Source organism: Pteronotus mesoamericanus, unplaced genomic scaffold (genome assembly GCF_021234165.1).
Source record: "Pteronotus mesoamericanus isolate MK-2021 breed Mesoamerican mustached bat unplaced genomic scaffold, CSHL_Meso_final contig_169, whole genome shotgun sequence".
Taxonomy (NCBI): domain Eukaryota; kingdom Metazoa; phylum Chordata; class Mammalia; order Chiroptera; family Mormoopidae; genus Pteronotus; species Pteronotus mesoamericanus.
In genome coordinates this window covers 2185982-2211739 of record NW_026555068.1, presented here as the reverse complement: position 1 = coordinate 2211739, position 25758 = coordinate 2185982, and the positions used below count along the sequence as shown (strand labels likewise).

At 48.8% G+C, this 25758-nt stretch overlaps 1 protein-coding gene across 1 annotated transcript in view; it reads right to left on the bottom strand.

Moving 5' to 3' along the window:
- Positions 1-482: 482 nt before the first annotated feature.
- The window catches only part of TFDP1 (transcription factor Dp-1), a 41638-nt gene continuing 16362 nt past the window's right edge, over positions 483-25758 (bottom strand). Inside the window, exons 3-12 of the mRNA XM_054565895.1 lie at positions 24296-24362; positions 15253-15359; positions 11364-11485; positions 9970-10135; positions 9392-9535; positions 8777-8845; positions 6613-6764; positions 5955-6121; positions 4814-4892; positions 483-1867 (exon numbers count right to left, since the gene is read on the bottom strand). Coding sequence (XP_054421870.1) covers positions 1723-1867; positions 4814-4892; positions 5955-6121; positions 6613-6764; positions 8777-8845; positions 9392-9535; positions 9970-10135; positions 11364-11485; positions 15253-15359; positions 24296-24362 — 1218 coding nt within the window. The 3' untranslated portion in view covers positions 483-1722. The remainder of the gene's footprint in view (positions 1868-4813; positions 4893-5954; positions 6122-6612; positions 6765-8776; positions 8846-9391; positions 9536-9969; positions 10136-11363; positions 11486-15252; positions 15360-24295; positions 24363-25758) is intronic.

Below are 25758 nucleotides of genomic sequence, written 5' to 3'. Positions count from 1 at the left end.
CTCTACTACATAAGACACTAGCAAGTGTTTCACTGCTGATACTAACAGTAAAAACTTTTGGAGGCACCTCAGAAATGTCATGTCACATGTCAGAGGTCAAGTCACCTCAGCTATGTCATGACAACTTAATGTTGGAGGTCAGAGGTCAGGTCTCCTTTCTTACCTTATGATCTCCTTTTTCGGAAAGTCAAATCCATAAAACTGGTCTCAACTTTTGAGGATTCAGGACAAAGTCAAGAAACAAACTCTCTCCCCACCACTGGCCACAGGAAAGAAGACATTGCTTTGGTCTCTGTCCACTGTGATATCCTTCTTTGGCCCCCGAAGTCCCTTGGGAAGCTGCAGGACAAGCAGAGGACCCACACTGGGGTCCCAACCCACTACTCCTGGGCCTGGCTGCCTCTCCTCACTCCAGCGAAAAGCAAGGCTAACAGGGTAAAATAATTTCTAGACAGTAATCCTAAATTAGAGAAACACAGAGCTTGTTTGAAATGCCCATGCGCGTTTTATTAATAAAAACTAACAGTGCCAAGTTAAACAAGTCAAACAATTAAAGTCTCTTTATATTCCATAAAATATTACAGAAAAGTTTATTTGTGTTTCAATAAAAAGACTATTGTTTTAGAACAGGCAGCTAACAGCAACTGTGCAGTTAATGGTTCTTTGTGAATAAATTTTAAAAGAAGCTACTGCCTGTCCTGAAATTCCTTTTTCTTTTTATAAAAAAAGAACTATTAAAAATGATTGACAAATTTTGAGTTAAAAAACTGTTAAAACATTCTCTATATTTAATTTCAACTTTATAATAGATTACAGGAAGATGCTTACGAAACAAATACAACATTTGTTTCAGTACATGTCTTTAAATGATAGACTTATAAGTATGTAAACAACTATATAATAAAAAGTTTCCAAACACTGCCTGTAAGAAATCAGGCAAATTTTACCATAAGCAATAAACCATTCCAAGACTTCCAGACACTTTTCAAAGCTGCACCAGCATGGCAGTAAACTTACCAAACAAACACAAACACAAAAAAAGAACTTTGCAATATGTTTGCTGCAACATGAACCAAAAAAAATAAAGAAAAAATATAAACTTAATGGAACCACGCAGTCAATATAACTTAAGGGAAAATAAGTCATAAGATTTATGGCGCTTAATGTTGAAAAGCAGAGCTCTGCCATTTGCTCGGTTCTGCAGACGCCACAGAATTTAACAAAACGAAACCCGTCCTGGAGCCTCACACTCCGCCAGCAGGTGGCGCCATTCACAACACGCTGTAAATGAACGGCATCTGGGGTGGCCTCAACAGGATGATGGTATTTTTTCATTGATGCAGATGGAGTACAGCTTCTTCAGCAAAGTCAGCAAGAAGTGTTACGGGGCAAAAAGGAACTCTGAATTTAAAAAAAACCCAAAAAACAAAAAACAAACAAAAAAAACCCAGAAATAAAAACACACAATCTTAAAAAGTAAATAAAAGCCCTGCATCGGCACACTGGAATCAACACACACTGCAGCCCGTCTTCAAAGACCCTACAGAGAACAACCCTCGCTTGCTTATCAGAGGTGCAGGTCAAATTCAATAGCTTACCAATATCCTCTTGGAAAGAGGCCAAAAGGAAACAGAAAAGCCCACATGAAAAAAAGTTTCTCTTCCCTAAACATGTTTTCCTGAAGCTGAACTTGAGGGGGAGTGGGGCCTGCGAGCGAAAACATCAGTCTTCCTCGTCATTATCGTACTCCTCGTCCTCATCGTCATCCTCCCCGACGTAGGACACGGGGGTCTCCACCCTGGACCCGCTGTACTGTGACCCGCTGGAGCTTGTGGCCAGCATCCCGTCTGCACCGTTGGTCAAGTCACTGCAAGGACAGGAAGGGACACGAGGGGGTCAGTGACGCATCCCTACGGCCCGCGCCAAAGACAGCCAGCGTTTCAGGGAGGAGTGGGCAGTTTCTATGACAGAAACACACACAGAACGTTTCACGCATCTGCAGTACAGAGTTCCGACACTGTTATTAGTTTCACCCTTTTCATATCCTCTTCCAGCTTTGTCCTCTTGAGCATAACCAGTAAAATGAGGGGAGAGTTGGCAAGACCATGATATTTAGTCTTTCCTCCCACTGACTATTACATCGGAGACAAGTCCCCGAGTGCACAAACTGAAAAGCCATTGCTTCCTTCTTTCTCATCCTTTTATTTATTAATCCCTTGATCTTGAGAAATGAGTCAGAAAATGATTGGGAAAAAGGGGCCCCAGGATGATATGGGACCCTCCAAAGCAAGGCTCCCTGTCAGCAGTGTGTGGGAGGGTACTCAGCAAGTTCTGTGCGCACGTGTGTGTGTACATGTGTGCACATGTGTGTGTCTAGGCTTTGTGTGTTACTGGGTTGAATGTGTACCTGTGCAATGTTACAGGCATGCGTTTTGTGCACGTACAGGCACATGTGCGTGTGTGCATGCATGTGTAAATAATGTCCCTAAGCCCCACCCTCAGCTCCCCTAGTGTCTGCAGAGAGCCCAGGAAGCTGAACTGTGAGGGGTGATTCTCAGGCAGATGCTCTCCCTGCAATCTATACTTCCAGGAAGGCTCCAAGGACCCACAGCCTTCTACAGTTTTGTGCAATGGCAGTCGCTGAAAAGTCAGTGAGGACAACCCTGGGCGGGGCCCAAGGGCCCAAAGGGGTAGGGGCGGAGCTGCAGGGCTGGGCTGCACAGCACCACGCACTGCTCCTCGGGCGGGCGTCTGCATTACGCTCCTGGGAATCTCAACCAGGAACATGTGAAAATCTTTGCTGTCACAATTGAGGGGGGTAGGTGGGTTCAGCCACCACCCAGCAACCCAACAACCCAGCACAAAGCGATTCAGACACAAAGGATTAATTGTTATCCTGGGGCACCAGCAGATGATGGCCCACACCGAGCACATGGAGGAGAGAGACAAGTGCACATTTCCACTGTGAGCGATTACTTGCTTGGGTTATAGTCAAAAGTAATTTCAATTTCTTAGTATTTGAGTTGAACAGCAAGAAAAGGTAGTCTCAGAAACATCAATATTGAAGGGATGCCAAACTGGAATTTAAAATTTGATAGCACCCAGATTCTAGACTCCGAGAAGGCCTCCTGTTAACACACGGAGGCTTGGAGTCAACCCCAAGAGAGGTCTCACACAGGAAATCCATTTACAGATAACAGACGTGAAAGGGTCAGAAGTGCACTGGAGATGTGGCCATTGAACACTTAAAAAAGAGGGAGTTTAGGGGGCACAAAATGATTAAGTAACAAGGGTTTCTTGACTTGGACAATATGGATCAAGACCCTAGAAAGTTTACAGCAGCACAGAAACCTACCCCAGGCCAGAGCAGCAATAAATTCCAACATTAAGAAATATTTTTATGAACATAAAACCACATGCATATTATTTTAATGCCTTTACTGGTATTTACTAACACTGTAAAATAAAAACTATTAAACATTGTACTCTGACAAAGTAATTCCATATCTGGAAAATCCAGCCTAATAAAACAAGTCAGGAAGGGTGAAAAACTTAACCATGAAGCTGCTCATTGCCGCTGTTCCTGTAACTGGGAACCAGCCAAATGTCCGACAGCAGAGGGCAGCCCCGTCGACCGAGGTGCCGCCATGAAATACCACACCACGCCACCGTCAATGGTGGCCTTCCTTCTGAAATGGCAGTGACTTTGCCTCCCTCGTTATAAAATCTGACATGAGTCTTGGAAAACTCAATCAGATGAAATTAAGAAAATACCCAAGTTCTACCTCTTGGAATAACCGAAGTTTGGTATTTTACACACTGACCTCTACATACACACACAGCAGAAGTTAGAATTAAAAGCTGAGCTGATCTCTGTCAAAACCCAACCGTGTGCCAGCACCCTATGGGGACGTCACTGCTTCACAAAGCCGTGGGTCCTCCCCCAGGGCTGGCCCCGGGACTTGGCACCCTCACCGCCCTCTCAGGGCCACACTGCGGCCTCGTCTGTGTCGCACAGAAACGCAAAGGGCCGTGTCTGACGGCCGCAGAGCACTGCATGGAAGGTGTGTGCACACTGCAGTTTATTCGATCATCCCATTTTGTTGGACCCCCAAGCTCCTAATTCATTATGTATTTTAAGAAATTAAACATTTATTAATACTTAGGATTAATAAAGTTCTATGTACAATGTATAATGTAATAGAAAAGTTAGTAAAACCATTGTTTTGTCAGTACTTACTGCTGACATTATCTTCTATTTATCTTTAAAAAACTAAGAGAAATACGTAGGGACAACATAAGTCTCTGCAGGGTGGTTAGTCAAAGGTTAAATACACATTGATTTAAATAATAAAGCTTCAATAAAAGAAAAAACACATACAATGGCAGGAAAAGTGAAAAAAGCAGGCAAAAAAATTATATATGTGCATTGTGATCACAAGTGTGTTATCAGGAACAGAAAAAAAAAATGACTGAGAAATACTGTCACTTAGGCTGCCGGCAGTGGGTTCAGGCGGTTTCTGCCTCCATTTTTCACGGCATGTGACTATTTAAAAACTAAAGGCCATGTGTTACTTTCAATTTTTAGGGTGAAGAAACCAGTAAGAAAGCTTCTTTCTACACAGGGGAGTCTGGTTGTGTGAAGTGTCCTCAGGTTGGGGAGAGAGGCTGAAGCTGCTTCCAGGGAGGGGTCCTGCTGTCTGAACAGCAGAGGAACTGAGGCTATTTCTATGAACACTGCGGGGGTGCTTCCTGTTGCCACGTGACAAGGTGGCCCCCCTGCCCACCCACCTCAGCCCAGAACTGCAGTCACCTGGCAGAAAGCCTTGTGCCGTTAGAGGTCGAAACCGATGACGTGACGAATACACTGCTGAGTGATCCCTGAGCCATTTCTGAAAAGAGAAGATAAAGCAAAGGTCACGAAGCAGGCAGAGAGGCACTCGCGCTGAAACAAGCAGGCCCGGGGCCCGGACACCTCCGATCCGCCGAGCGTTTTCTGCGCCAGGCCCTGCCAGAAAGCAGCCCTGCTCATCCAGTGCCCGGCCATGGGGCCGGGCCACTGAGGAAGGCACGGGAGACCCTAATTTACATGTAGTCACCAATGACAGCAAAGGTGCCACTGAAACTTCATGTCGTCGCAAAGCAGAAAGCGGGAACTGAGAGGGAGGAAGACCAGCAGCCACTCCGTCTGGGACACAGCGGTCTGCGCCCAGGGCAGTGTGGAAGGCAGAGGACTCCAGTGACGCATCAGCCTGGGTGTCCTGGCAGGCCAGCCCCTGGGGTCGGGGCGGGGGAGGGGGGGCGGGATGATCTGCGGTCAGGTGCCCGCTGGTTCTGGACACTCGGCGCCCGGGGTCCAATCCAATGCTTTGGCTCTTGGGGAGTAAATCCACACCACAAAGTGGGACAATGACGGCAGCTTTTTCTCTTCGCAAAGCCCCTTTCCATCTGTGGCCAGGATCGTTCTCAGCAAAGAAGTCCCCAGAATGAAAGTCAGAGAACCCGAGCAAGAGCTCACCAAGCAAATGCTTCCTCGCTCTGGCCCTGAGTAACTGGCTCAGAACATCAATATTCTTGGCTACTCTGCTGCAGGGACCAATCAACTACCTCAGAAGAAACGCCCACACCTATTAGACACCTCGAAGAATTTTTATCTCTTCCTTTTGGGGACCCTACCTGGAAGCTGGAATCATGACCTAACACCTTTATCATATAAACTGCATGGACAAAGCCATAAAATGCCACTTACAAACTCCACTGACCACATGTCCCAGGGGGCAAGGGCCCCCGCCAGATGGCCATCCGGCCAACAGCACCCACACCTGCGGTCCCCAAAACCATCTCACTCCCCACTTGTCCTTGCTCTTGGTGCTGCACGTTTGAGCCAGCCTTGGCAGAGGAAGGTCAGATGCCCAGGGACATCTGCAGATGCAGTGTTACTCGGGACGACTCACCTGTCACATAGGGTTCCAGTGCTTTCGGCACCAAACTTCTTGCCATTTTCAGGTCTTCAGCAGAGCAGCTCCCCGATTCCAGCCCATAGGCCATCCCCATGCGCTTCAGCACTTCTATGTCATCATGGATTTCAAACGTGTTGTCAAAATTGAACAGGTACTCGAATCTGGAGGAGAAAGTCCCTGTTAGAAAAGTGCCATCTTCAAGACAGGGACAGCTGCACGTGGTTCGGGAGTCCAGCCCCTCCCTCGGGTGCCCTCCCATCAGGGGTCTTCCCAGATTCATCGCCTCAGACACCATGGCCCCGGAGACTCGGGCAGCATCGCCGACCAGCGCCTGCGCTCGGCGGACACACCCCGGCACGCAGGCCGCGCCCCTCAGGCGGCCAAACGCTGTCCCCTAGCTGCGCTGTGTCTGAACAGTGTCCTAATAACAATCCTAAGAGTGTGATGTATTTTCCTTTTGAAAGAGAGATGCATAACGAGGGGAAGGAGAGGCAAATTTCTGAATTAATTATGCCAAAAGACCACATTGAATAATTATAGATACTTGTATAAATAAATTAACCAGCCGTAGCAGCTCTGACTATGGCATTCTTCACTTCTGACCTAAGACTCCCAGCTGAGACCACGGGGCACTGGACAACCTACTACCTACTTGTCGTTAGAAATGCTGCAGTCGATGACGGTCTTCTTGCTGGTGTTCACGATGATGAAAGGCAGGTGGATGACAGAGTTGGGCGGGGGTGGCCGGCTGGCCTGCTGCTCTGCCTGGCGGTTTCTCTGCACCAGATTCTTGAAGGCAATTTGCTAAAAAAGATGAGCCATCAACACACCACTCATATCAGTTGCCACAAAACCTAACACCTTCTCCCCAGGCATCTTCAACAACGTTCCCTGAACCCCACAAGACAGCAAGAGGGTGTGGGCTCTCTTTTGGAGAGCAGGGCAAACAGCTGAGGGGCTGAAGTCCCCAGTGAGCCACCCAGCAAAGAACACGCATCCTGAAAAACCAAGTGCCCAGAGAAATGAGACTGCAGAGATGCAGGCACTCACCCCGTAGACAGAAACACCCCCGCAGAGGAGGATGAAGAGAAATGCATCGATTCTGGAGGTCACGCCCTCGCCCTCCTACCCCTCCCCGGGGAGGGGTCCGCGAGTGCCCATGCCTGTCCCATCCACAGGCCATGGCCTTAGAAGGCAGACGTTCAGCGGTGGGCCTGTAGCTTCCCGGGAAAGCAGAAACGCTCCGTGGACCTGCTGGTAAGGGCGTCTCCTCTGGGGACATGGGTCCTCAGGGCTACAGCCAGAAAGCCAGGGCCTCGGGCCCTGAAAGGACATTTTCCTTCAAGGTAATTTTCTTGCTGTTAATGTAAAGGCAGAAAGCTTCCCTCCTCACCAGCCAGCCTTCTGCCAAGCTGCGCAGTGCTGGGACCCAGGAGCTCAGGGCTTAGTGGGAGAGAGGCAGTGACCTGGGCTTTTTAAGGTAGTTATGATGCACTATGAATGCAGAAAAAGGGAACAACTTATTCTAAAGGGGCAACTGAGCAGAAGAACTTGGAAGTCGGGAGGGGCCACAGCCTGAAGCAATCTCCCCTCCCAGCAGGAGCTGTGACCGTTTACTGCCCACCTTGGCTCTGTGACCACATCATCCCCTGCCAAAGCACCCCCTCAGCGGGTCCCCCAGGGAGAGGGGCACTGGAGTAACTGAGGCGAGGGTAAGAGCCCCACGCACAGCGTGTCTGGCCTGGGTGAGACACACCCCACGTGCAGTGGTCCCCAGGCTCCGCTGGATGCTGGGGCAGGAGTCCCAAGACCCACAGCGACCCCTCCTGGCCTTTTCCCATTTTCTGAGATCTCCTAACCTCCATAGCTAGGCCTGTCCTCAGACCCCCGTGCTTCCTCCCAAGGGTCCTGCTTGCCGCCACAGCTTCTAATGCCCCCGACTCTCTGGTTTTTGGACACAGGCCCCCAGGGCTCCCCAACAGCCTCCTGCCTGACCACAGGGCCCACAGCCTTGCTACCCATGGGGTCCACAAACATCTCAATAAATTGCTGCTGAGACACCCTTCCCTTTACTGACGAACCACCACTTCTGCTGGCAGCTGGTCACATGCCCCAGGCGGCGGCCCCAGCGCAGTGCTGCCCGTGTCCAGGGACAAGTCGCTCCCCCGCCACCAAGATCCTTAGATATGTTTGCGTATTTGCTTCTAACCTAGAACATGCACCCCCAGGTCCCTACAGCAGTGAGGTTGATGCTCATGGATATCTCTGCAGGCCCAGGGGATGGCAACACAGCTCACCGCCCCCATGTGTCTGAGAGGACAGGGACTGGGTGCACTGACACACGTCCTCTGACCACGTGTGCTGACCTCTGGCCAGTCACTGCCAAGACCCGCCTCAGGCTCCCTCTGCACTTCACCCCCCGAGCCCGGGGTCTGGTGCTCAGAGCACACTTTGTACTTGCCCCAGAGAATTTTTACAGGCTCCTTCCTAAGGGGACATCCCTCCTGCCATTGAGACACTGTGACTCGTGATGCACACACTCACATGGTCACGCTCACACACGCATGCTCATACATGTGCTCTCACACCCTCGCTTTCTGGCCACAAGGCCCAGGTCCATGGGAGTTCATGTCAACAACTTGTACAGAGAATGAGCCCAGTGAATAGTTATGACATTCAAATTCAAAAAATCTCAAAGTAGAGATTTTATTTACCACGTACGAACAGAATGAACTGCAAGGTAACTGCTGTTGAGGAAGAACTAAATTAGTAGACGATACTAAAACTACCTTGCCTCCAAATAAGTAATTCTTTACCTGTAGAATAAGTTCTTGAAGTTGAGACTGTTTCTGTTTTATTCTTTCAAGTCTTCTTTGTCTCTCTACCTTCAAAAATGAACCATCAATACAAGAAGCCATCACAATTGGTTTAATATAGAAAAGTTTAAAACCCGTATCAACACAATGTCACCTAAGTAGGCTCTTGCAGAAAATGTCTTCCCTGGATCTAACGGTAGGGAAACAGACCAATCTAGAACACAGCACATGCGGCAAGACACAGGCAAGTTTTTCTTCAATCCCCAATCTACATACACTTCTGTCTTTGCTCATTTTCTGCATATGGTTATATATTTTAAAAATCCCACAAGACAGGAATCAGAATTTGCCTACACTGGAGTTCACTGCCCTTGCCTGGCCCCACCGCCTCCGCACCCACGGTGAGGGTCTGCAGAGCCCGCACCGACTGGACCGTCCACCACCGTCAGGTGGGGAAGGACGGGCCTGATGAGAAGCTTTGCAATACAGGACAAACCTGTCCACCTGGTCCAGTCCGGGCACAGGTACCTTAACAGGTACCAACGTCGTCAACAGAAATGGCTGCTCTGGGGCGAATCTACATGGACACACGAACATAAAAGATTAGTGGTGTACCTCTAAATTCTGACATTCCTGAGCTGAGTTGGTGGGCAAACCGATCCATTTGATTTCCTTCTTCTCCTTGGAGATGATGTTCATGGCCATCAGCACATTTAAGGCATCATAGACTCGCCGTCTTATGTTCTTCTGGTCATAAGCCTGAGGAAGATGAAGTGAGGGTTTTCCAAACAAGCCAGGACAGCTCTTAGATCAATGTGAAACGTCAGACCCTGAACACACTCAAGAAATATACCATCAGCTGCCTCGTGTGGTGCAAACCCATTGCAGCAGCTGCTGGCGTCACTCCTAACACATCTCCACTGAACCAGCCAGTGCTAATCAGGCAGCCAAGCCAGGCCAGGGGGTACTTCTGCATGAGGAGGTCGCCCAATGGGCAGAGCCAGAGCACATGCACAAAAATATTTAGGGATGATGGGGCATCATGTGCACAAATGGGTCAGGAAAAATTCCTCTGTCCTGTTCTCAGAACTTCTCTATTTAAGCTGTTGCAAATAAAAACAGAGCGGGCGGTGCAGGGCTGGCACGTTCTGCTACTCCTGGCCTCTCCCACGCCCCGTGCCACATATACTCACGGATTCGTTTGGTAAGATGTGATTATCGGCAGCACTGAACTCTGCAACCAGCTCGTCGGCCACCTCGTTATAGGATGTGGTTCCCTTCCTCTGCACCTTCTCACAGACCTTCATGGAGAAGTGCCTCAGGCCCTTACCGTTCTTCTCTCCTTTCCTGTTGCGTTTCCTTCAAAAATACAAAGGGGAAGTAACAGCTTTAGCATTCCAAGAGCCAGCCTTGAATTAAAGACACACATTTACCTACAAGGGCTAACAAACTACACAAGGGTCCCGAGTCCCGTGGGTGCTGGAGCTCATGCAAACAGGCTACGGGGAACCTGGCTCCTTCTCTGAAGAGTACACTCAGCACCATCAGTGGGTGTTCAATGTTTCCTTTCTCTCCTTCAAGGCCAGACCTCACATGTGTACCTTCTACTCTCAGGAAAAAATAGGGCATACACCCAAAGGGACAGGACCCAGTACATATTTGATGGGCATCGATACACTAAACACTGCTTCTTAAAAAGATGTTGACCGACATCAGGAATTATGAGAGTTTTACAGCAAACCTAAGGACTTTCTAGGGCAAATTTGAGTGGCTGACAGAGAAGGTGAGGCCGAGACCTTGACGGCCACACAGCAGCAAGTGCCAAATGCTGAAGACCACAGTGCGCTCCAGATCAGGAGTGAACCCAAACGCCTGAACTTTTAAAGTCACCACATCCAGGAAAGGGTTGCTCTGAGTTTCTAACTGGATGAATTTTGGGAACTGATGATTTTTGCTTGAGAACCAATATAGACATGATTCCATAGCTTTGTTTTTGTTAGTTTTTAAAGAAAGTCGCACAGCTGACCTTCAAGTAAAATCATTTTCAAGTCGGTTTGCTTTAGTGGAAGAAAGGATCGAAGTAACTGCGGTGGGGGCCATCCAATGGGACCACCACCATGAAATGGCAAAGCTGCATTTAGCTGCAGCGGGCGAAGCTGCTGTGAGATCCATCCCACTTATACGTTATTTCCTAAAAGCCACTTTCCAGTGCAGACAATGGACAAAGTTACCACTGTGCTGAAAAGCCAGCTCCCTCCTCTTCTTCCGCCAAGAGCTGACCACACCTTATAAGTGTAGCATATCCATCATCCCGACTACAGGGGGCAGCTCTCCCGCCCTTTACAGTATGACCATCACCGCCCAAAACTACAGGGGGGCAGCTCTCCTGCCCTTGGAGTGTAGCCCTCACTCCGAAACTACAGGGAGGGCGCCTCTCCCACCGCCTGACCTCCTTTACGAGGAACAGCATGACGTAACTCCACATCTCTTATGGGCACGCAGTGGACATTTTCCATCACCTAGCAGGACGATCAGCCCCGGTGACCACAGAGAGCTAGGGGGTTACAAGTCTAGGCAATGTGCTCACCCGGCAGACCAAGGTGAGGGGTCTGAAGGCTGGTTCTGTGAGACAAAGTGAGTGTTAGGGGTGTGTGGGCTTCCTACCACGATAGTGTTTGGCGCTGCAGGTCTCTGAGGCGTACCAATTACCTACAGTCAAAAAAGACAATTCAGAACACAATCAGAAATCTCCCACATATGATGCTGCCATTTTATCATTTCTCATTATCTACAGCCACTGTTGAATTTTATTAACCACAAATATCAGAACCATGACAATGTGAGTAACCCAACAGCTGACCCTTTGAACTATGAACGATAGGGCCGCACCTATTCTGAACGTGTCTTTATTTCCCTTCATCAACCTCAGGCATCTTCTCCAGTTAAACAAAAGCAGCAGGAAATGTCAGACAATGCACACAAGCCCAACAGAACAGCGCACACTTCTGGGGGCACGTGAGCCTCGATGAGGTAATAGTGGTGGGGCAAATAAATCACCTGTCCCAGGTACAGGATTCTCTGGGGGACTCAGCACATTTCTCTTTTTCCTCTTGCCCTCTTTACTTCCCTTTTAATGATATAGAGAAGGATAAAAATCTATCCTTCAGTGGCACTAAAATGAGGCCAATAAACAAACAGAAAACAGCTCTCAGAACAAAAGGAACACAGGGCGAGACTCCAGTGCCCCCATCAGCTTGACCGCGAGCGGGAAGCCCATCACGATGGTGGCTTTGTGGGGGAAACCCAGGTACCCCAAACAGCACAGGGCAGGGGGAAGAGAGGAGATCAGCACAGAGAGCGAAGGCCAGGGGCTTCACTGCCCGCAGCACAGCCCGGGCCCGGCAGAGCTCTTGGGTGGCAGGGCCAACACGCCCCTCGTCGGCTGCCTGAGCGCTTAACCCATCTCTTCACCAGAGGAAGGGAAACCTTACTTTGTCTCTCGACAGCAAGCACTTAGAACTTTGGTCCCATCAATTAATATTCAAATATTAATATGGGGGACACAAAGACTTTGCCTTGTACAGACAAATAAAATTCCAACTTCTCCAACAAACATTTTATGATCCATTTATATGTGGAATCTAAAAGAACAAATACATAAACAAAACAAGCAAACAAACGCCCCAAGCTCAGAGGTATAGAGTGGGCAAAATGGGGGAAGGGGGTCACAAGGTACGAACTCCCAGCTATAAAGTTAGTAAGTCGGGGGGTAGGACGTACAGCGCAGCGACTGCGGTTCCTAATGATGTGCTGCACATCTGAAAGCTGCTAACACAGGGAACTTTAAAAGTTCTTGTCACAAGAAAAAGTCTTCTAAACATGTACAGTGATGGGTGTTAACGAGGCTTATTCTAATGATCACTTCACCGTTGTATACAGGTATCACATCATTATGTTGCACACCTGAGCTTACATAATGTGGTATGTCAATTGTAGATCTATTAAAAATAAGATAAAATTTCAGTTTTTCAAAGATCTTGCCATGTGACTCTACTTATACTGATTAAACTGACCCAGGAAATTCTTCAGAAACACTATTTCTCAGTTACTACACAGCCAAGTGCCTCAGAGACCTAAGGTCACTGAACGTGTTAACATCGGGCACCCAAACACTAGGGCAGCCCCACCCGAGGGCAGAGGGCAACCTGCGGCCTCAGGGACTGGCTGTGGCCACCGCCTGGCTATTTTAAGCTGGACATTCCCTCTGGTCCCTTCTTAGTGGGATAAGTGTGTCACCTGCCATGGCCATGGGACAGCTGACCCGGCACTTTGAAAATTATCCCTAAGCCCAGGTCACCTGTCAAAGTTAATGATCCACAAACCATGGAAAGAAAATAGCTCAACTGAATTTTATTCTTTTAATTCACATTTCCAGGGATAAGAACTTCATCACAGTGTTTTTCAAACTGTAGATCACTGTGTTCCGAACGCCATGAAATCAAATCAGCGAATTTTCTGGAAAATGAAACAGGGCAGGAAAGAGGACTGATCTCCCAGAGGGGAGGAATGCCTCGTAAAACTCTCGTTTCTGTTAAATACTTGCGTGCACCTCCCACTTACAGGGCACGGCGTCCCAGTGGAAAATGTGCGCCTGCTCAAGCTCGTGGTCCAGTTTGGGAAACACAGGGACCTGTCACTCGCGGCACTTGCCGGTGGCACATTTTCCTGGACCCGACTGGTTACGTCCCCGTGAGAGCAGATTTAGTGTGCCAGCACACCCCACGTGGGTGGGCACCGTGGGACTCACCGCCCCTGCACGCTGCAGCTCTGCTCGGAAGGCAGCCACCTAACTTCGGGGTCAGTGCCCCAGCGGACACTCGGCCTGGGCCCTGAGACAAATGCCCGCTCCCTAAGCTGTGCCTCTTCCTTAGTCCATTTGTTCTGCAATAAGAGGGCCAGGCACACAGCAAGTGCTCAATAACTGCTCTCTGTAAAAGCAGCCTTAAGATGCCAGGGCAGGTGAGCAAAGAGGGCTGCTTGTCCCCACTGGCCACCACCCACGCCCTTGTGGAGGAGTGGAGGCCACCAAGAGCTCAACGGCTTCAGGTTTCATCTCTTTGCTTTTTTATTTTCACTATTTACATGGAAATTTTGCCCTGTGAGAAATGCCTCCATCTGAGCTGTGAGCTGAATACCCAGACCACTGATCAAGTGACACGGGAAGACCTAACAAGGCCCAGGTTAGATTTTCACTCACATGAAGATGAAGCTTCACCTCACATGTCAGAATCAGCCAGTCCTCTAATTTCTAATCCTTTTGTATATAAAGTTTTAAGAGACATAAGCTTTAATTCACAGTACTGGGATTTTGCAAAGAATGAATTACCATTACTAACTCCACCTAAAAGAGCTTGATTCAAATCAATGATTTGACTTTCAGACTGACAGAGTTAAGGTGCACCAACAGAAAAATCTCCCCATAATCTCCTCCCATCTATTTACACTTGAAATAAAAACAGAACTGTTCCTATAATCAGTGAAGTATTCCCAAGCCAAATTCTGCTATAATACACAGTAACTATAAAATATGAAATATAAATTAAAACGTAAAATGGAATATGTAGCTTGTATCAGAAAGATATTCACTGAAAAACTATGATGTGACAAATGTAGTCTGTATACGATTGCTCTGGAAAAAACCACAGCTGTTCTGCTAAGCAAACGTGGCCACATTTTACTGAAAAGGGCTACGCGGTAAGGAGCAATCATACACCTGCCGAGTGTGGTCACCTGGAAACAGGGCCTGGGGTGTGAACAAGCTTGGATCGGTGGTAACGCCTTTCTCTTCTCATGGGGACACAGGGCCCAGGAGTAGGAGTGACTTCAGCCTAACCAGAGTCACGAGGGGAAGAGATTTGCTAACCATGGGGGGTGGGAGGGGCCCCATGGTCTGGGAGTGCAGACCCACCTCTGCCCCGCTCCTGGCAGAACTGCTGAAGGCCAAGGACACACCTGCCGTGCAGCACCCTGGCAGCCTGCAGAACCCTAGCCCCATATGACCTGCACACGAACACCACCCCCCTTTCCCCCGGCAGGTAACATCGCCCTAAGCAGCGTCAAAGCCAAGGTGCAGCGAGCCCCCACACAACTCCGCACTGCTCCACCAGAGCCCTCCACGTCAGACCTAAGAAGCCTGTCAGGGCAGACTGAGGACCAGCAGGAAACACACAGCGACACGGGAAGCTGCCTGGCCTGGCGGAGTCCCACAGCCGGGGGCAGAACACAGAAGCGCCGGGAGACCACCTGCATGCACGCTAACCACAATGCTCCTGAAATCTCTGAGGAAGGCGACTGTCCCAACCCCGCAAGCACTCAACAGGACACTGCGAAAGCAAACCTCACACTCCAAACTGCAAGCTGGAACCTAAGGGTCACTGTCCCGAACCCACAAGCCCACCCTACCCGGGGCCCCTTACCACTTGTTGTGCAATGTTGACATTGGACTGTCCGAATGTTTTTGGCAAGAGCTGCTTCCCAAGCGTGTTTACAGTGGAGGGGTGAACAGCTACTAAGGACACAACACCTGCAACACAAGGAAACAAGAGGTTAGTTCTTTGCCGAATTAAGGCTAATCGTGAGTTTCAGGACAATGATGCTTCTATTTAGGTCTTACTTTCCCCACTGTTACTCTATTAGATCTAAGGGTCTATAATACACGCCTCTACTAAGTTTAATTCTTGACTGAAGAATTAAAGACTCCTTGCTCGCCCACACGATTAGCCCCGTGCTGGGGCCGGGGGCTCAGGTGCCGCCAGGCATTAGCACCAGCCTGCCCCAAACCCCTGTCTGTCCATCTACAGAATGTTCTGATGGGACTACAGGCCTTAGAAATGACTCTTAAAAGGCTGTCCAGTGGTACCTCAGTACTCGTCATTAATTCATTCTGGAACATGTGACATGTGCTAAAGCTAGTGAGTACTGAACGAATTTTTCAAGCAACAAGTGATGAAGCATGTGCTCTTCCAGGGTAGTGTTGTAACTCATGCAAGTTCTAGCAAGTGCCACGAGTCCCCAGCAAGTGCCAAGTGCTGAAATATTTTTTTTCTCAGCAAAATACAATGAGTGCAGGGTTTGACGAGTTCTGAAGCCGACAGGTACTGAGGGACGACTGTAATTCTATGACAATTACAGACTAGAATGTCCTCTGTGAGAACTATGTTGACTCCGGGGCCATCACCACATGAGAAAAGGAGAAACCCCCATTCTGGCCATGTCTCCCTAAAACCCTCCCGGTTCCTCTGAAGCAGACGGGCCAACAGCAGGGTGCGGCGGTCCTCCGCTTCCACCTGGGCCAGCGTGGTGACGGCCTCCAAATAACCAGGAAGGTGCCATCTTCAATTTAGCCTGGTCTAAGGTTTCATTTTTGAACCCTTTCAATCCACGAATTTTAAAGAACAGAATTCTTCAAAATTCAACAACCAATGAATGAATTTTGCTGCCACATACAAACACAATAACTTCTCCTTAATAACCTAAGGTGACCAAGACAGATATTCATCCTTCAAGTAGCTAAATATGAGTATTTAACTAACAGTAACAGATATTTAAATTATTTTCTGTAAAAAAGTTTATCTGCTTTGAAGTCTCTGTTTTCCTCTAAAAAATAGAAGTCTACAGGGTGAAGCAAAAGTGGGTTTACAGTTGTAACTAGGCAAAACACAATTTATTCTTGTATTATTATTTATTATTGTATTATTTTCCATACAAACAACTGTAAACCTACTTTCGTGCCACCCTGTGTCTCTTCACAAAAGCAAATATTTTGAAAATTGTTTTAGGTATGTTAAAGATATCTCAAAAGATAAAAATAAAGTTATTCTACTTTACAGTGAGACTTCAAATACAATTTTTTCAGATTCAAATATATATTAGTAAATAGTAAGTTTCCAGGGATACTGAATTGACTCATTAAAAAAGGTAACTTTTTTTTTTAGTTTGCAAGTGATTCTCTAATTTTCAATGAATTGGAAGAAAGAAAACAGACTTTCTTTGAGCTCAGAGCTTACGGAGCCTCTGTCAAGAGGCCAGGCAGTTCTTATAACAATTTTAAAGCTTGTTTTGCACATCAAACCTGGGGAAGTCAACACGTCCCCAGACAGGACCAGGTGGCCATTTCCTATGGCCAGACCCGCAGGTCCAGCCACAGCACCTGCCCACGACACGGGACAGCACAAACCGCCAGAAGCGCAGCTGCTATCTCTCCCTAAAACAATGCGCTCAGAGCCCCGGCCTGGGGCTCCCACGTCACACCCAGCTGGGGAAGTGAGGAGCGCCTGGGGACGTCGGGGTGCCGGCAGAGCCCCGAGGCGGGTGGGCGGCCGGGCCGGGCCGGGCGCTTCCATCTGCTCGCTGTCGCCATCTGTTGCTCCCACCACGGCTTCTCCCTTGAGTCTTTATTGAGTAAGTAACTTCGAATGTAAAGAATTGTTTTTGCAAACAGCCTTACTCCTAGAATTACGCCTAGAATTAACTATTATTACCATTTTATTGTATTTGCTAAAGAGACTTGAGCAGTAGAGCTAACCTTACAGGCCCAGACCAGCCCCGCCTGCAACTCGTGCTGCTTGACAGAAGCATTCGGTCCGTTCTTCATACTTCCCAGGCATGAATCCAAGCACAACGTAAATACTGTCTGGGTGGATCTTTAAAATTTAGAAAATGATGTATACTGAACAAATTCTGCAACTTTGTTTATGTTGGTTTTAAGACTTATCCATAGAGAAATCTACTTGGTTTTCTTCAATGCTGTAATGCTATTCCATTATAATATTAAATAGATGTTGTACTAAAATACTCTCAATATGTTACTACTAAAATGCTGCAGTTACATTGGGGGGCCTCCCACTGCTGAGTATGGATTCCTCCCAGGCACTTTCCCTCATGCAGATGCACCAAAGGCAACCTAGGCCCCAGGTGACCGTCTGGTTTATGGGATTCAGCACAATACCTCCACGTGGCTGTTCTGCACGCACCACAAATACGTACACGCAAACACACACACCACATGCACACACCCCCAAGCTGTTGATTCAGTAAGACTTGTCACTCTTTGTCTTAAGAATGAAATGTTATTTCATTTTTTGTTTAATCTAGCCTTAGGAATTAAACTGCTTAACACATTTTTCTGATAAAGACTGCCATATGCAATTTATTTTTTGCAATGAGGGGACTAACATTTCAGTTATGAGATGGGTTAAATTATAACCCAGCCTGGGAATCTAGTCACTAGAAATAATAGTGTTTCAACTGTAAAATGTACTACACAGCCTTTTTTAAAGGAACTCTATAACAAGATATTGTCAAATATAACATTATAAAATGGAGAATTCTTCCTTGGCAAGAAAATGTGTTAAGAATATACATGGTCTGAACTGCTATAAGCATTAAAAAATAGAATTTAAAAATAATATATAAGGATATTTTTATAATTAGTAATCACTTTATTTATATATATATAGGTTTAAGATACGTTAAATTATGAAACCATAAGTTTTAGTGTTTTAAGATACCTTAAATTATGAAAACATAAGGTTTAGTGTTTTCTTGAAAATCATCTTAACCACACAATTTAAAGTTTTCAGAACCTAATGTTTTAAGAGTTATTATTTTGTCCACAGTGCTACAGATATTTTTCTTATTAATACGGCCAAAAGGGCCACTAATGGGCCACCTTGCCTGCTGCACCTTCCCGGTTCTGGCATGAGTGAGAGCAGGTGCTGCCCACAAGGGGCATCGGTGGGCACTGAACAGCCAGAACAGCGTTCTTCCCAGTTCTCCAGCACCGAGAAGGAGCTTCCTTCCTGGGCCATCACAGCACCCACACCCGACCCACCCACATTCGCTGCTCGCCAGCCAGCACGTAAGCCTGGGAGAAGTGGACTCTGCGGAAGCTCCTCGGGGGCCCAGGCTGAGCTGCCCACGGCCCGAGGGCTGCCCTCCGGCAGTACGAGCTGGGTCAGCCCGGGCGACTTCCACGCCGCTTCCCCACCGCACAGCAGACCTTCCGCTCCTTGGTCAGCATTTAACTGAAGAACAGTCACCACCTCGTGGCCAGGGGCAAGGTTCCCAGGGCAGGATGTCACGACCATACTGTAAACATTCTTTGCGTTAAAACAGAGGACAGGAGGAGAAAACAAGCTAATGCCTCTGCTCCACGTTCCCCGGGAGGACAGCCATCGGAGGGGGCTAACCAAACGCTCTGCCACTTCCCCCTACAACTGGGCTCCCCTCCTAACCACTGCAGAGAGGCCAGTTTGAAATTACCCACCGTGCGTGTATGTGTGTGTACAAATGTGTGCATTTGGGAGGTTATAGTTACCACATCTCAAGAATTACAAAGTAATACTCAGTCTTCAGCCACATCTCACTGCTAAATTTTCAACGTCCTACCTTAGAACCCTAATGCTGAAAGACAATATTAAAGCAGAGGGAAAATGACGTGCGCCACAGGAGAACGTCCTCCTAGCAGGTAGACACAGACATGGTGCAGGAAGCGATGATCCGGGTTAAAACAAGAGCACGTGGATCCGGGCCTGGCCTCCCAGGAGCTGACAACAGTGACCTACACACACCTAGCACACAGGGCCCTGGAGCGCCTTGGAGCAATCCAGGAGGAAGACAGGTTTACGTGTCAGTAATCCATCAACAGGTTCGCGCTCTCCATCAAAAAGGTGCCAGGTAGTAAAAGGGGGCATTAGAAACTGACAGGAATGGCCCGGCTATAAAAAACTGAAGTTCCACAACAGCATGGAGAGGATTATCACATGTCTCAAAGCAGTACCTGCAGGGATACCAGGTGTAGAAAACTGGTCCCCAAAGAGTACACGTACATTTAAATAGGTACAGTCGGGGGTTTTCAGTGAGCATATATTATTTGTGTGATAAGTAAGGACTTTCCATCAGAGAAGACAGGAAGCACGATGAAGTGCAGACAGAGACACAGAGCCAAGAAAGGGCACAGCTGAGCTGCGCTCCAAGGCCAGGTCCACGCAGACGACGCGCAGGGGGCGGGCAATTACGAAAAGCGTTGTGTGGGCGCCTGGGTGATGGGGGAAGGCTACCTAAGCCCCATCACCGTTTGGCTAGAAGACAAGACCCCAGTAAGAACCGTGAGAAACAAAGGGGAGAAGATCAGCCAGGCCAGGAACTCATCCAGGTGGAGGTGTGGCACTGGGGGGCGGGGCGGGGGGGTTTGTGAGAATGGCCTTCATGGACGGGCACAGCACCCGGGCAGACTCCCTCCAGCAGTGTGAGGCCACAGGAAACAAGGGAGTTAGAGGAAAGATCGATTAGGACACATGAAGTTGAAAACACTGATGACACCACATGCTGGTGAGGACATGGAGCAACTGGAGGCAAAACGATGCAGCCATGCACATTTGGCCTAGTTTCCACTCCTAAGCGGCTGCTCAAAGGACCAAAACAAGTGTGCGTGCAAAGGCTCACACAGTGTTACGGCCATGAGCAAACAACCAGAAGCAACCCAGATGGCTGTCACAATGAAACTGCACAGAATCTACTGTCTAAAACTCTGTACTCGGGCTCTTGTCTTTGGGGCCTGCAAATGTAAAGACTGCGTGTTCAGTGCATTTTTCTGGGGGACGGGGGTCGGGGGGGAATAGAGCTTTTTGAGTCTCGAAGGATCTGATGGTCAACTTTATGTGTCAGTTTGCCAGAGAACTTACTAGTCCCCAGTTACCCAATCAAACACCAGCCCAGGGGCTGCTCTGGAAGCTCTTTGTGGACATGGTGAGCATCGACAACCGTAGACATTAAGTAAAGGAGAACCAGCAGAACCAGCTGAAGGCCACAGAGCAAAACCTGAGGTTTCCCTGAGAAGGAATTCTGCCTCAAGACTGCAGCCCCAGCCCCTCCGGGTTTCCAGCTCCTCCCTGTTTCCAGCCCCTGCAAATTTCAGACCTGCCAGCCAGTCCCACATCACACAGGCTGACTCCTTGAAGCAAACCTCTTCCATGTACGTTACATGCTTTCCGCCAGCTCTGCCTCTCTGCAGAGCTCTGGCTGATACAGGGGTCTGGAAACACAGCAGCAAGAAAAGGAGTGATGTAAGTGGCCAGGAGCAGGGTGGTGCAGGGAGGCAGCGACTGGGAGCCGAGCTAGGACAAGAGCCCCAGTGGTGCAAGAGCAGGAGTGCAGCAGGACCCAGCTGCAAGAAGCGCGTCGAAGCCAGACTCCAGGAGGCGCAGACAAGGGGGAAGCTGGATGTTGGGTCGGCCTCATTACAGGATGTTGCAGGTTCTCAGCTCAGAGCAGCAAGGTTCCCAAGCAGTGGCAATACTCAGGCAGTGGCCTGCTGCTCCTGAACTCCCAGTGAGTGGGCCTGCAAGCCACGGTGAACGAGCCCCACAGGCACAGGGCACAGGGCGGAAAGCAAGGCCAGTCCTGCCGCTGATGGCCAGCCTCCATCCTGGCCTGGACCACAGTCTCGTCCTCAGGCCCAGCCCATCCTCACTACCCGAACCCCCACAGTGAGAACCAGCTGCTGCTCCTTCAGTCACTGCAGAGACTCACTCTCCAGGACAAGCTGCTGACCACTCCCCTGGGCTCCCCGCTGAGCTGTGCAGGAGGTTCTGGGCCTTACTCTCTGTGCCCCCAAGCCTCTGCCAACTGCCCCTAAGGAAGTGCACACAGTGACCACTGAATCAAATGACACTCCAGCATGTTGCTCATGGGGCTCCTCAATCTAATGAAATACTAATAAATAACCCAAAGTGAACAGCTCGAGTAGAGCACCACTTAAAACTATCCTAAAACTCACGAATGAGAAGCACAAGGGAGCTGCTGCTGAAAACCTGTCTGCCAGTGCACAGGAGCAGGGGCCAGACGGGCTGGTCCTGTTCTCTCTGTACCCGAGCCCCCACCGGCCAGGAGAACGTGAACGGACCAATGGCTCCACTCGTTACACACTGATTCTCTGAAAGGAGCAGAAAAACGTGGTGGCACTCGCCTTGTGGGCATGGGGAGAGCTGAATGGGTTGTGGAGATGTCGCTACATGCCTTCTCACAACCAAAACATGGCTGTGAGGCGGCAGGGACAGGGCCCACAAGAAGAAAAGGAGCCCAGCATGCCAAGGAGGCCACACCAGTCCCAGCAGAACTGCTGAAGCAGAAGGGGAAGCCCGTAGAGCCACAGAGGGGCGGCTCTGGAGTCCACCACGCACAAGGCAACCGGAACAAGCCTGGCAGGAGGACGAGCGAGGTCTGGGCACGCGGTCCGGGGGCCCCCAACATCAGAGCTCTCGGGAGCAGCACAGCACAGGCGAGTGGGAGGAAGAAGGCTAGAAAAATGAGCTGAAGACACTCCAAGTAAGATGAGGGACTGCAGGGAAACCAGACCACACCCAAGAGGGACACAAAGTATTTTAAATGGCGCAGGGAGCTAACATCAAAATATTCTAGTAGAGTCAAAAAACTATTATTTTCTGATCCTTCCCATTCAACTCCTTGGCTCGCAATCTCAGCAGGAAAGGAAAGGGAGACAGCCAGTGTGTAGTCGTAAGTGAGCTTGCTTGAAGAGAAATTCAAGATAAACACCAGAATGAAAGACTTTCATCATTTCCAGGAAAGCAAAGTTTGTGGGTTTTATTCATTATTATTTCTGCTTCATCACTTTAATAGAAAATGCCATGCCCTGGACAGGGGTCTCAGTTGTTTGGAGCATTGTCCCACACACCAAAAGGCTGCAGGTTCAATCCCCAATCAGGGTGCCTATGGGAGGCAACTGATTGATGTTTCTCTCTCACATCGATGTTTCTCTCTCCCTCTTTCTCTCTTCCTCTCTCTAAAAATCAATAAACATATCCTTGAGTGTGGATTAAAAAAAGAAAAGAAAATGTCATGCCTCCAATTACTGAAAATTTTAAATGTCCGATTATTTGCACTGAATTATTCACTCAAGCAATCGGTGAATGCCAAAAATTAGCATTCACCACATATCGAGATTTAAAAAGTGTGTAAACACTGAATCCCTCAGTGGGCTCTCCGTCCTTGGACAGAGGGAAAAGAAGGCATCCAAAAAAAAAAGCAGGGCAGCAGACTGCCATCCCAGAACCAGCGAAACCAGGAGAGCAGGCGCGGGTTGAGGCCTGGAGGGGGTGGGTGCAGGCCGAGGGCACGAGCGGCCAGCACGTGGCTGTGCGCGCACAGCTCTGCAGAGTGAAGAACGCCTCCGCGGGCATCTGCATGTAAGTCCCACTGCACAGAGGGGACGGGGTCTGAGGCCACCAGTCCATGACGCCAGACTCACAGTCACACGGGGCTTGGCTTCATGAGGGAGGGAGGGAGGGGAAGGAGATGGCTGGTTCCTGTCCAGCGCCTGTGGTGACAGGTGAGCAGACGGAGGGCCTGGGACACAGCAGGAAGCCAAGTGAGGGCCCCCACGCCAGCTGCAAACTCCCCCAAGATTATCGTAGGCATCAGGAGATCACTTGTTGGGGCCTCACTGAGAGTAAAAAGCTAATTTTATGTATGAAGATCATTAGAAAAACCAGATACAAGTAATCCTTAAACAGAGCCTAAACACTAACACTGCACAAGGCCTCTTGGCCCCCAGCCGGGCTGACACAGGTAAAGTGGATGTGACAGCTGGAACCATGCACATGGACTTCACCCATCCCTGCAAGCAAAGGCACCTTGGGACAAGCCAGGCTCTCCTGCAGGTCTTCCCTAGGCAATATTATAGCAAGCTGCACCAAAATGGGCTTGCTCAAACTTGATATCAAAGCTCCACACCAACGCAGCTTTACAATCAACTAAGCATCACACGTCAACACTTTAAAGGGACGTATCTTTTTGATCCAGCAATTCCACCTCTATGACTTTACCAGAGGAAGGAGTCGGCATGCTCAAGTACACATTCTCAGATGTTCATCACGTGCCACTTTTAGGAGGGAAACTGCAAACTGAGGGACCCCTGGGAAGACGTGGCTTTAACGGATCCTTCCCGAATTCCAGCAATGCAGAAAAATGCTGACCCCCAAACACAGACGTAGAGACCCTCATTCGCACACTGCGGCGTGCACCGCACCGTCAGCTCTTAGACTGCGGTCTGTTTCCACCTGCGTCGGGGTGGCCGGCCGGAGCAAAGGCGTGGAGCGCGCTGGCCCCCAGCCCCCGGCCATGAGGTGGACGGGGCTGCAGTGCGATACACGGGCATGCTGCACATGGACCTGTGTTTCCTCCTTTATGCTTTTCTACATTTTCTCAAGTCTTACAAATAATGGGAGACTTATAAATCAAAATAAACTGAGCCACTGATGTATATGTTGGTGTGTCTGAGTTCTGAATGCTATTTCTCCCCAGTCCATGCAGAGGGCTCCCTGGCAGGAAAGCTCTTAAAGAAGGGTTTCCACAGTTCACAAGAGGCTTTCATCATCAGAGAAATTCATAAATACACCAAATTTAACACATTTATCGCAGTTTCAAACTAGGCGCCCTTACCTTTTCCAGGACTAAGGTTCTGGTCTATGAAGACCTTTAGTTCCCCGTTGGCTTCAATTAGACCGGCCTGCGGAAAACAACAACAGCCACAATAAATACATCAGCTAACAGAGCAAGAAAACCACAGCTGTTAACACGCCGTCCCTGTCAGAGGGTGGTATGAAATAACATGTTAAAAAGACAAAACCATCACTGCTGTGCAAACTACTAGAGAAAGCCATGGAGGGAAACGCCCAGGTCCTCTGCACGGGCGGCCTCAGCCCAAGAATTCTTTGGTCAGCATAAAAAAGGTCATTGAAAGATTTTAGCTTTTAAAGCTTAGCCCTTGGGATATTAAGGAAACACTGTTTTACTTATTAAATTGGCACGTTTTTAAGTGGTATTGTCTGAGGTGGGTAAAGGCACACGGCAGATGGACATGCAAATTCACTGGACTGTCTTGAAAGGGAACCGGTGATTTGGCCTGAGAACAGAGCAAGGATCTTCGGATGGGTCAGAGTCCCAAGACAAAACAAAACAAAAGTGCTTCTTTTCATTAACAGGGTAGTCACTGAATGTATCTTTGAAGCAAACCTTAACAGCTGTATGCAGCTTTGGGTCAAATTTCTTGATGTAGTGTGACTGACAGCAAACTGTCAAAGACAAATGTCATGATCAATATAATTTATCTAGGTTGCCTGATCTTAGATAAACAACATTTTACAAGCCCTTTCCAGAAAGAGCGAGAACCTTGGGAACATAAGAACTACAGTCATGTGCTCAGCCAGGTAGCAGGTTCGTTTTCGACAACTGAGCAGTTAATGATCTCAGAGCAGCAGATACCACAGGTCACCTAGCGTCCACATATGACTAATCTAAACCAGTTTGTTTTTTATTTTAAGATTTTATTTATTTTTAGAGCGAGGGTAGGGAGGAAGAAAGAGAGGCAGAGACACATCGATGTGCGAGAGAGACACCGACTGGCTGCCTCTCACACCGCCGGGCGAGGACCTGGCCCGCAACCGGGGCCTGCGCCCTGACCAGACGCCGAACCCGTCACCTTTCGGTTCGCAGTCCAGTGGTCGCTCCACTAAGCCACACCAGCCAGGGCTAAACCAGTTTTGATACTGGTTCATCCTACTCTTAAATGCCCAGAGACACAGCACAGCAGATTTTCCCAAAGGAAAACTGACTCCAAGCCTCCCCGCTGCCCTCCCAGCCACAAATGCATTTCTCCTAATTCTGCTCTCTGTAAAGGTGACAAATCATTTGGGGGCTTGAAGGCCAACCCAGGCAAGACACACACTCTGCCTGCTCCAGGCTGTGTGTGGACACAGAGGGCACCCTCGGGCATTTTTGTCTCCACCCCATCTGAAGGTGCACAGAGCCCCCGGGACCACTCCAGTCTCAGGCAGCGGCCGGGGCAGGGGAGACCGCACGGCAGCAGCGTCACTGGGCAAAGCCTCTCCTCAGTCCTCCAAGAG